The 12,304-nt window shown below is 43.7% G+C and overlaps 1 protein-coding gene across 1 annotated transcript in view; it reads right to left on the reverse strand.

Annotated features, from left to right (window-relative positions):
• Positions 1 to 12,304, reverse strand: part of vps35l (VPS35 endosomal protein sorting factor like) — a 36,384-nt gene that overhangs the window by 13,724 nt on the left and 10,356 nt on the right. Inside the window, exons 8-17 of the mRNA XM_079801376.1 lie at positions 6,790 to 6,874; positions 6,505 to 6,561; positions 6,322 to 6,418; positions 5,771 to 5,818; positions 5,594 to 5,687; positions 3,246 to 3,446; positions 1,294 to 1,340; positions 1,066 to 1,177; positions 842 to 958; positions 362 to 415 (exon numbers count right to left, since the gene is read on the reverse strand). Coding sequence (XP_079657502.1) covers positions 362 to 415; positions 842 to 958; positions 1,066 to 1,177; positions 1,294 to 1,340; positions 3,246 to 3,446; positions 5,594 to 5,687; positions 5,771 to 5,818; positions 6,322 to 6,418; positions 6,505 to 6,561; positions 6,790 to 6,874 — 912 coding nt within the window. The remainder of the gene's footprint in view (positions 1 to 361; positions 416 to 841; positions 959 to 1,065; positions 1,178 to 1,293; positions 1,341 to 3,245; positions 3,447 to 5,593; positions 5,688 to 5,770; positions 5,819 to 6,321; positions 6,419 to 6,504; positions 6,562 to 6,789; positions 6,875 to 12,304) is intronic.

Genomic DNA, 12,304 nt, shown 5'->3' on the forward strand with positions numbered 1-12,304 from the left:
TGGGTTTAAAATTAAGTTGTGCAACACAACTTGATTTAAAATAAAGCCTAGATCAACAAATCCTAGATTAGCTCTAAACTGTGCTTAATTTAATCCTTATTGGTGAAACCCACCCATACAGTGAGTGTATTAATTTAGTTAAGTACTGAGTAATATTAATTAACAACATGTACTTACTATAGGGTTAGGGTTTGGTTGAGGGTAAATTACATGTAATTATGCATTATGTACTGTTAATACTATGGTAAGTACATGTAACATATATTACAAGGACACTGTAAAATAAAGTGTTGCCAAAAATTCTGCTCAAATAATGAATTGCAACACCTGATGTTTCAGGCAAACAGAGCAGATAACTCACAGTGAAGTGACGGCAGGTGAACTCCACCCAAATCTCAGCACAGTTGATGTAATCCTGAGTTATAGGCATAATACAAACAAAAAGAAAACACAGTGAATAATGGATTTAAGTCAAGTCATCATTATTTATATAGTGCTTTATACAATACAGATTGTTTCAAAGTAACTTGAGTCATGAATGAACTTTTCTGCATTTGACATTGAGAGCATAGGCCTATGTTGTAATTTAGATATTTTTAAGATGGAAAAACGCAAAACACAAATGCTAGAAATTTGGGGGTTTTTTTACATTTATTAGGCTTTTTCATTTAAGTAAACTTGAAAAAATCCACACATAAACCCATAATAAATGTCATATTTGCCTGTGCCCTTCCTACCTGTCTTTTTTTTTCATTATATTCAAATCTGTATTAAATTCTTATTACAGATTCCCTTTCTATACTGTGTGCTTTAAAACATTGACAGATTAACAGGAGTTTACCTTTGGGCTGCGCACTTTAGTGATGACCTTCCAGGCTTCATTGAGTATGGACAGTCTTTCGCTCTCTGGAGGGTCAGCACAGGACAGACTGCGACCCAGAGACGCAAACAACAAGTGCTGAAGAACAGAGAGGATCATGAGAATAAACTCTCACATAGACGCTGATATTCACCAAAGTGATTTGGACCAGTGTGTAGTTTGGTATTCGTGTGTGTGTCTGTCACCTTGGGAAATCCAGCTTCATCACAGTCTTTGATCATGCCAATAAAGTCTGTTGCTCTCATTGCAACAAATTCTGCCCGGAATGCCCACATGACAGAGTTCAGCAGGAGAGCACTATGGAAAAAATTTATGAATACTGCAATTTCAAACAAACTGTCCAAGTATTAAAACATTTTGGAATGGATCATAGAGATCCACTGTTTTTCATTGTGTCAGTAGACAGATCTTACTTGTTGCCCAACTTCTTGCATCGTTCCATCATCTCTGTTAGCAGAACCTTTAAAAGACAAAGGGACCAAAGATGTGACCAAAACCACTTGGAAAGGCTCTCACAAAATTACTTAAAATAATTAAAAAACTTTCTGACTGGAAAGAATGTTCACAGCAGAGTTAGACATTTTTTTTTGCATTAAGGGGCAATATATATATATATCCCTTTGTAAGGGCAATTGCCTTTTTCTAATTAGCTTATCTATTGTATCAATGCTGTCCTTTTTATATAAAACACTTAAATTTAGATAATAAGATATAATCAACATCGACAAAAGCAATCTTTACATTGCTGAGATGGCACCGAAGCTGCTTCTGACATGGCATGTTTATTTACACAGACTGTAATGTTATGTGATTAATGTAATTTTATATTTTTTATATTCTAAATATACCCGACATATAAAAAATATATATTAGTTAACTTTTATTTAATAGTTAAAGCACAAAATAAACATGAAGGAACATCAGGTGTGTTGAAAAAAAAACCTGTAGAACTAACTGAAATGTATTATGTCTCATGTAATCTTACACAAAAAAAGAAATGTGTGTTGATTATTAAATAAATATGAGAGATTAATTGGTTATTAAATAAACTTTATTTTCGATCTCGGCTTTCATTTCGGTTTCGGTAAAAAAATTATTTTGGTGCATCACTAGTTGCAATTCTATTAGGGGTGTAACGGTACAAGTATAAAGCGATCATCTCAGTCAAACAATAAACATAAATCAACATCTAAAGGTATGAGGAGGATAAATGACAATTTACTGAAAGTATAATATGTTGTGTAATCGCTCAATCTGTTTTTCAACAGTGGAAAGATGTCAATAAAACAGCTTGTAAACAATGTAAAGTAGCATTACATTTACCTCAGGCAAATCATTCAGTGTCCACAGCTGTTAGTTCACTAGAGAAATGAACTCTTTCACTAAATATATGCACTATATTAGCCTTTATATATTAATTATATTCTACTTAACCTATTAGTGATGTCTTGATTATTTAATGTATGTTTAAATAAATCTGTCTTGAAAATTACTGTGCATAAATGTGTATATTTCAACAACGAATTTGAGTAAAAACATAATTTTATAACTAGATTTAGAAGTTAATGCAAAAACTGCCTAATGTGAAGCTTACACGTTTGCATACAATGTTATTTAAGAGTTGATTGTTATATTTTTAAAAATTGCTACTGAATTTAGGCTAATTTGGGCTCTGTTATTATATTATAGTAATGTGCAAGTAAGGGCTCCCTATATAGTTTATACTTTACAGCATTAGCAGAGATTTAAACAAAAATGTTATCTTTAAGAAACGTTTAGTTTTAATTGAATGAATTTAAGGATAGACACAATTTGTTCAGTAAACCACTGTTTAAAAAAAAAAAAAGGCTATTTTATATTTAGTTTTCTCTCCCCTGCTGTACCGGACACGTACCGAACCGTGACTTCAAAACCAAGGTACATACCGAACCATCAGTTTTGTGTATCGTTACACCCCTACTTTCAATACTTTCTCATAAATGTACCACTTTGCTGAGATGCGGCAAATTAACATGGCGTCACATAAACGTTGTGACTCCCAGGTAGGTATGTAAAATGTACCAATAAGTTTCTCAATTACATGATAATAAAACATTAGCAAATATTTGACAGGTATGTACTTTAAAACAGTAAATAATCTTCTTTGTTTATAACTGTCCACCTGTGAAACAAATGTCGGCACAGCACAATGTTTGGCTTTGCTAGGAGACATTTTGTTGAAAATCAATATCTGCAAAGCTAATGAGAGCACTGTCATATGGTTTTCCTTATAGATCATCTTCCAAGCATGCAAAGGAATGATTTTATGGGTAAAAGTACGTGTTATCAGGTGGGAATATTGGGAATATACAGTGTGTGTATGTACCTCTGGTGCTCTGTATGCCACACACTGCAGGATCCAGTGTATGGCAGGAGAATAGAGGGTCAGATAGATGGGAATTTCCACTCGCTGCAGCACCAGCTGATTCTGCACACTTTCACCATGAATTTGACGGAACGAGGCCAGCAGGTCGAAGAAATTCTTATTGAGACTGTCCTTCAGATGAGGCGCCACTTCCATCCCAACCTGAGAGAAAGATAAGATAGTTAGAGTCTCTACGATATGGCTCAGGTCCCTACTTCAATTTCAAAATACAGGGTTTTTGCTTGTTTTATTATCACCATGTAAAAATTGAAAGTATAGCCTCTTTTCCACCAATGTCCCAAACTGTTCACATTGCTTAACTGTTCCATTCCGTGTCGATCCGGCCCAGCCGGTACGGATATGGTTTAATTTTCCACTGTGGGGCTGATAACAGAGCTCTATAGAATGTAATACAAATGCGTCAGTCATTGCCTTGGTAATGCAACAGCGGTGGAAAAGTGGCTAATGAAACACCACTTCAGTTCAAGTAAGGCCACGGCCCTGCAGAGTTTAGTTCCAACCCTGCTCCAACACACATACCTGTAGTTTTCAAATAAGCCTGAAGGACTTGATTAGCTGGATCAGGTGTGTTTAATTAGGGTTGAAGCTAAACTCTGCAGGGCTGTGGCCCTCCAGGAAATGAGTTTTGCACCCCTGACCTATAGTGGAAAAGGAGTTGACATACATGAAACCTTTTTTTAAATAGCTTTCAAAATTAAATTGTGAAGCTTCATAATCTTTGTGAATCATTTGTTTCGAACCAGTGATTCGGAGTGCGCATCAAACTGCCAAACAAAGCTCTCACATCATAACTGTTTTAAAAGTTTTAAAAAACTGTTTCATGAAGCTTCGAAGCGTTATGAATCAGTGAGCCGAATCATGATTCGGATTGCGTGTCAAACCGCCAAACTGCTGAAATTTGGCAATTCAAACCACTGATTCGACTCGCTGATTCATAACGCTTCGAAGCTTCATGATGTCTTGTTTTGAAATCGTCATCACTATGTAAGTCGTTATTTATGTTTTTTTGCGCACAAAAACTATTCTCGCCGATTCATAAAGTTATTTTAGAACCACTGTAGTGAGATGGACTTTGTAACGACGTCTTTAGTACCTTTTAAGGGTCTTGAGAGTGTAAAGTGCCATTGTGCCAATGGAGGCCTTTCAGAGCCATCAGATTTCAACTCAAATATCTTCATTTCTGTTCCGAAGATGAACGGAGGTCTTACGGGTGTCGAACGACATGAGGGTAAGTAATTAATGACAGAATTTTCATTTTTGGGTGAACTAACCCTTTAATGGTTCGCCACCATGGGGCGAGGATCTCTGTGTGAACCCATGAACTAGGGTCTATGGGCCCTATTTTAACACTCTAAGTACATGATCTAAAGCACACGGCGCAAGTGCACTTGGGCGTGTCCGAATCCACTTTTGCTAGTTTAACGATGGGAAAAAATGGTCAGCGTGCCCGGCACATGGTCTAAAAGGGTTGTCTCTATTCTCTTAATGAGTAATGGGTGTGTTTTGGGCGTAACCAACCAATCAGAATCTCCCATTCCCTTTAAAAGCCAGTTGCGCTTGCATGGCGGATTTGCTTTTTACATGGCGGAATTTGCAAGCGGAAAAACTGAACGCTTGTCTAGCGAGGAAACGGACCTGCTCGTCATTACTGCAAATAGGTAGGCTAATTCTGATACATGCAATGACTATCCATTATGACATGTAGGCATTTTTATATTTATGTACGCAATAATAATCTTTTACATTTTAATCCTTTTATTTTTAATATTTAAAAATGTTTGTGGGCTACTGCGCATCCCTGTGTGTGTAACAAGCAGAGTGTACACACGTTGTGCACCCGCCTATGTGTTGTGCATATTACTAACGCTCCCATTAAATAACACAAAAAATACTGCGCTATTGACTTCAGACCAGGTTTTTCTTAGTCAATGGTGCAGTCTATTTCAGTTGCCTCAAAATTGCAACGCATCAACAATGTGCCTGAACATACCTCGCTTTCATGGGTTTGATTCTCAATACCAACTGCACAATGAATGGCTGCCAACTGCTCCGGGTGTGTGTGTGTCCAGCTTGCCAGGTGTGTGTGTTCACTACTCACTACTCCTCATGTGTGTGCACTAACTTGGATGGGTCAAATGCAGAGGACAAATTCCGAGTATGGATTACCATATTTGGCCTTCACATCACTTTCCTCATTTAAATAAGTTTTGAAAAGCTTCAATCTGCCATTTCTCTCATCACTTACTTAAATACAACAAAATACGATCATAGAGCTTTATTCTTCTCACCCTGCATAAATACGCCCGTGCATATACAGCCACCAGCGGATCTCCTATTCCCCTGATCATCGCTGTCAGTCTCTGCAGCGTCTCCTGAATCCCACTAAAGGACAGAGATAGGACATCAGTGACCTATGAAACTACCCACCTGCATGAACAGAAGAGTAGCATTGCTCAGATACTTACGACTTTGTCAAGAAGTGGTTGCATTTCAGAAGAGCAGCTTCAACATATCTGCACTAAAGTCAAGGCTCACTATTACACTTTAAGGTTAAAATTCATATTTATGGTATTTTTTTTCAATCTTTCAAAACGTTCACAACCCGGTTTAACCCTATAACGCCTACTGTATCAAATTTTATACGCAAAGCTTTTAAATTATCGGCATGATCAAAACTTTGGTGAAAAAACCTGTTGCGCACAATCTACTATATGCCTCCAGTCATCAGATTGATAGTTTATCCAATTTTAGCAAGTAAAAGGCCTTTTAATGTAATTCTAAAAATATATCCACCTTTAAGTCGTGGTACACCTGTCTCTTTGCAGTGAAATCTTTTCTGATTTTCAAGTAAATATAATAACTTTCATATTGTTTAACATTATAAGTGCTGGTGCTTTTAAAACATTGCTGTTTGTTTTAATGCATTTATTTTATTTATACATTTTTAGCTTTAAAATATAATTGTATTATTGAACAGGCTTAAATACTGGAATGAGTAATCATGTTGAGCAGATACAATCGAGGGACAAGCTCTCTGATGGAGGCGATTTTGAAGAACCAGTTGAGACACGTCTCTTTGGCGGTGTCATTCACATCATCAGCGGAGAACGATTCTGAGAACGACATTAATAGGAAAATCAATAGAAAATGTCAGAGGTGGTAAAAGAATATGCAGAGCTGTGTGTGAATATTATTTTACCTGGTAAAGGATGAGGGTCAGCACACATGGACAAGATCCTCTCATACACCAGACCACCTGAACACATATGACATCATCAGGAACAACGGACAGACATTTTCCTTTTATCTTGTGGCTTTTAAACACATTTTTCATCTTGACCTAAAATTATTGCTGGTGTTTATCAGCTCTGACAAAGGTAAACGGAATTTATTTATTTATGAACTATTACTGCAAAAAAGCAAAATATGTAAAATCAGTAAAATATGAACAAACAGAAAGATTATTTTCATGAGCAACTCTTACCAAAGGTGTCCAGGATATCTGTGATGAGAACAAACTTGCTGGGGTAGAACTGAATTACTGATGTATCAGAGAGCAGCTTGGAGCACTGAGACACAAAAATAATGGGAAAAGTTATTACATCTTGATGGGGATTATGACCTTTTTTTCTTTGGAACAACATGCACTGATGAATCATTCACAAGAAGACCAGAACTGTATAACGAAAGTTTAATTTTAAAATCATGTTCACTTAAAAGGGGCATGACATGGATTTTTTTGTATTATTTTAGTACGGTCCTTGAGGTTTACTTATAATGTTTCTTATAATGTTAATAAAGGTTTTTGCACAAAAAACAAAAACACCCTCTGACCCTCTGTCTCAAATGATACGTTTTTATGGGGCGGCTTCTTTAAGGTTTGTCAATAAACGGCCACTATAGCTGTGTTTCCATTACCCTTCAAATTGCGCGAATTGAGTTTAAAAATAGAAAATACGCCCAATGGAAACACGTAGAGATGTCCCAAGTACCGGTACTTCAGTACCAAGTCGGTACTTAAATGTAAAAAATGTGACGATACCAGCCTTTCTGTAGTACAGGTAGTACCGAGTATATTCGCAACCCAATAGGCAGCTGACTGCCGCTCCAGACTGCAGCCAAATATATACTAGTGTCTGTGAATATTAAACTGCAAAATGCTATTTAAATATTGATCCTGCATGTTCTGTGCAGATGTGCGGTTTCATTTGCAGCTTGCGCACGTGACGCTCGCTGTCTTTTTAGCCTCTGCTGTGTCACTATATGAGGACATGAACGCATAAACCATGAGCATTTACCGTTTTATTTTGGAAAACTGTCATCATGAACACAGACACTCAAGAGAACCGTAAAAATGTTATTGGTACCGACTACTGGAATTTTAGTATCGTGACATCCCTAGAAACACGGGAATTTCGCAAAAACTCCCATATATTGTAAAAAAGTTTTTACGCTCACATGAGTTGGTTTTTCAGGCAATTCAAAAAAGAAATATTTAGCAGAACTGCAATGGAAACAGTTTTTTTTAGCATTTACAGGTCACCTGGCGTCCATAAAAGTCAATCATTCTTTAAAGGGGCTATATGCAACTTTTTCCCCAAAATAAACGTAACAATAGCCTTTTTATTTTACCATTTATGACTCAAACATCTCCTGATGAGCATACTGACACCTTGTCCGCTCACAGTGGGTGCACCTATAAGCCTGTATCCTATTTTTCCTATTTTCTGGCGGGTCGTCTTTTCCCGCGCTGTCTGCGGATGTGACGTCACCACCGCTGCGAGAGCGAGCAGAAAATGAGAGCAGTTCTGTTTTTTGGCCACAGGTGTCAGTCACGAGTTTAAATTTCAGAAAAACGCATATAGCCCCTTTAAAGAAGGCGCGGTATGTTTGAACACGAAGACGAGACAGAGTTCTTGTATTACACTCATAAAAGACAACAGAATTACGTAACTACTGGATTCTAGACAACAAAGAAATGCCACAAAAATTGGCTACGTTTAAGTCACATAACATCAGTTAATAGAAATGGCATAATTTCACAATAGTTTTTTATCAACATTTAGAAAATATCGCAAAAGTTTTGCGCAAATCTGTAATAGAAAACGTCTCGGTTACGTATGGTAACCCTCGTTCCCTGAAGGAGGGAACGGAGACGTACGTCGGACGTACCGACGAATTGGGATCACTTCTGGGAGCCCCTATCAGCTTCGAGCTATCTAGAACCGGCCAATGAACAATTGGCGTGCGAGATTTGCATCTCGCGCTCCGCCCCGCGCCGCGGGTATAAACAGGAAGCGAGAGCGAATGCACGCTGTTTTTCACTGAGGAGCCACACGTAGTGGCTCGACCTGCAGTGATGGTACAGCAACTGTGGCGACGGGACGTACGTCTCCGTTCCCTCCTTCAGGGAACGAGGGTTACCATACGTAACCGAGACGTTCCCATTCAGTCGGTCACGTTCGACGTACGTCGGACGTACCGACGAATTGGGATCCCCTATGGAAAACGCCATAGTTACTACCACTTCCAGCGCCCAGCGATGAGCCCCACAGACCCCGATCTGATGCGGGCGGGTAGGTTCACGCAGGTAGAGTCAAAGCTGCTGTTCCGCAAGACCCACTCAGCTGACTGTATTGGATAACGCTGGGAAAGCGTGCCTGTGAAGGCAGCTGCGGAAGCCACATCTTGCCCAGAGGGAGTTAACATGTGGAGAATACACGTATGGGCTGGCCGTGGGCAGCACAACATACGGAAGTCTCAGGGGTGGCCCCGGCCAATTAGGAGGGAGACAACACGTACCTGGGACGGCAGAGGAACTCTGCCGAGGGAAGACACGGGCTCGCCGTAGGGAGCCGTACCGTGGAAGAATACACATATGGGACCGCCGTGGGGGTCACTACATACGGAACCCAGCCTAACACAAGTTCCACCAATGCATACGAGTGTTAGACCTGGCGTCGAACGCTCCGCCACGTCCGACTGCCGCGGGTTGCGGAGGACTCAACAGGGTTCGCCGTTCCGGGGAACTCGACTGGAGCAGAATAAGCGCACGCATCCGTCTACCATAGGGGAGGGAATGGCGCAGCAAGCCGACACTGGAACGGGTACTTCGGTGTTACTGACTATGGGAAGTGAGCACACAGGAAGAGACCGGCTCTACACGGAGGCTATAGAATCTAGCGAACGTGTTAGGTGTCGCCCAGCCCGCAGCTCTACAAATATCTGTCAGCGAGGCGCCACGAGCCAGCGCCCAGGAAGAGGCAACACCCCTAGTGGAGTGGGCTCTTAACCCGAGCGGGCAGGGCACGTCTTGGGACTGATAAGCCAAGACGATGGCGTCCACTATCCAGTGGGCCATCCTCTGCTTGGAGACAGCCTTTCCCTTCTGCTGTCCTCCGTAACAGACGAAGAGCTGCTCTGAGGTCCTGAAGCTTTGCGTTCTGTCCACGTAAGTCCGGAGAGCACGGACGGGACAGAGAAAAGCTAGGGCTGGGTCTGCCTCCTCCGAAGGCAGCGCTTGCAGGCTCACCACTTGGTCCCGGAAGGGAGTAGTGGGAACCTTGGGCACGTATCCAGGCCGGGGTCTCATGATCACATGAGAGTTACCGGGCCCGAACACCAGGCACGATTCGTCGACCGAAATGCCTGCAGGTCCCCTACCCTCTTGATGGAGGCCAACGCAATCAGGAGTATAGTCTTTAACGACAGGATTTTCAACTCGGCTGACTGCAGAGGCTCAAAGGGTTCTCTCTGTAGTGCAGTAAGCACCAGAGCTAAGTCCCAAGAGGGTATAGAGGGAGAACGAGGAGGATTTAATCTCCTCGCTCCCCTAAGGAACCTGACGATCAAATCGTGCTTACCTAGAGATTTCCCATCTACGAACTCATGATTAGCGGCGATAGCGGCGACATAGACCTTGAGGGTGGAGGGAGACAGCCTTCGCTCCAACCCATCCTGTAGAAAGGTAAGCACAGAAGCGATCGAACATCTTCGGGGGTCTTCTTGGCGGGAAGAGCACCAATCGACGAACAGGTTCCACTTCAACGCATAGAGGCGCCTCGTAGAGGGGGCTCTAGCGGAAGTTATGGTGTCCACTACCGCTTGTGGTAGGTCACCTAGAACCTCCGCGTCCCGTCCAGGGACCAGACATGGAGTTTCCAGAGGTCTGGACGCGGGTGCCATAGGGTGCCCCGTCTCTGAGTCAGGAGGTCCTGTCTCAGAGGAATGGGCCAGGGAGGTGCTGTCGCAAGGAGCACTAGTTCCGGGAACCAGGTCCGGTTGGGCCAATACGGAGCAACCAACAGGACCTGCTCCTCGTCCTCCCTGACTTTGCACAGTGTCTGCGCAAGAAGGCTCACTGGGGGAAACGCATACTTGCGTTCTTCCCGGGGCCAGCTGTGGGCCAGGGCATCCGACCCGAGGGTCCCCTCGGTCAAGGAATAAAACCACTGACAGTGGGTCGTCTCTGGGGAGGCAAACAGGTCTACCTGTGCGGCCCCGAAACGACTCCAGATTAGCTGGACCGCCTGGGGATGGAGTCGCCATTCTCCCGGAAGTTCCTGCTGACGTGACAGCTCGTCGGCCGCACAATTGAGCAGGCCCGGAATGTGAACAGCACGAAGCGACCTCAGATGCTTCTGACTCCATAAGAGGAGATGGCGGGCGAGTTGCGACATGCGACGGGAGCGTAGACCACCCTGTTTGTTGATGTACGCTACGGCCGCAGTGTTGTCCGTCCGGACCAGAACGTGCTTGCCTCTGAGCGGCACTTTGAAGCGGCTGAGTGCAAGACGAACTGCTAACAACTCGAGGCAATTGATATGCCATTGCAGCTGAGGCCCCGTCCACAGGCCCGAAGCTGCAAGCCCGTTGTACGTGGCACCCCAACCCGTGGATGAGGCATCCGTGGAGACAACGGAGTGCCTGGACACTTGTTCTAGGGGGACTCCCGCCCGGAGAAACAAAGGGTCCGACCACGGGCCGAAGGTTTGGCGGCACCTCGGAGTCACTTGGACGCGGAGGGAACCGCTGTGCCACGCCCATCTCGGGACTCGATCGTGTAGCCAGCGTTGAAGCGGTCTCATATGAAGCAATCCGAGCGGCGTTACTGCGGCTGCGGATGCCATATGCCCCAGGAGCCTCTGAAAATGTTTCAGTGGAACCGCTGTCCTGCCTTTGAATGAATTCAGGCAGTTCAACACCGACTGGACGCGCTCCTCGGTGAGGCGCGCAGTCATGGCGACCGAGTCCATCTCCATACCGAGAAAAGAGATCCTCTGCGTGGGGCAGAGTTTGCTCTTCTCCCAGTTGACCCGAAGTCCCAACTGGCTGAGGTGACTGAGCACCTTGTCCCTGTGTTCGCACAACTGCTCTCGTGACTGGGCAAGAATCAGCCAGTCGTCGAGGTAGTTGAGGATGCGAACACCATGCTCTCTCATGGGAGCAATGGCCGCCTCCGCAACCTTCGTAAAGACGCGGGGCGACAGGGACAGGCCGAAGGGCAAGACGCGGTACTGACATGCCCGTCCCTCGAACGCGAAGCGCAGAAAGGGCCGGTCGAGGGGAAACGAGAATGAAAGTACGCGTCCTTCAGGTCGATCGCTGCAAACCAATCTTGGGGACGGACGCACCTGAAGATGTGCTTCTGCGTTAGCATTCTGAACGGCAGCCTGTGAAGGGACCGGTTCAAGAACCGCAGGTCCAAGACCGGCCATAACCCGCCGCCTTTCTTGGGTACAATGAAGTACGGGCTGTAGAACCCGGACCTCATATCGGCTGGAGGGACCGGCTCCATCGCGTCCTTCGCCAGTAGGACTGCGATCTCCGCCCGGAGCACGGGGGCGTTCTCCTTCGCTACTGGGAAGTGAACGCCCCCAAACTTAGGGGGACGCCTGGCGAACTGAATCGCATAGCCGAGTCTGATGGTACGGCCCCGAGACGGGCTGGGAAGCTCTAGCCAGGCTTCCAGACACCGAGCAAGGGGATTAACCACAGAC

The sequence above is a fragment of the Gobio gobio genome (genome assembly GCF_949357685.1).
Source record: "Gobio gobio genome assembly, chromosome: 20".
In the NCBI taxonomy this organism is placed as follows: domain Eukaryota; kingdom Metazoa; phylum Chordata; class Actinopteri; order Cypriniformes; family Gobionidae; genus Gobio; species Gobio gobio.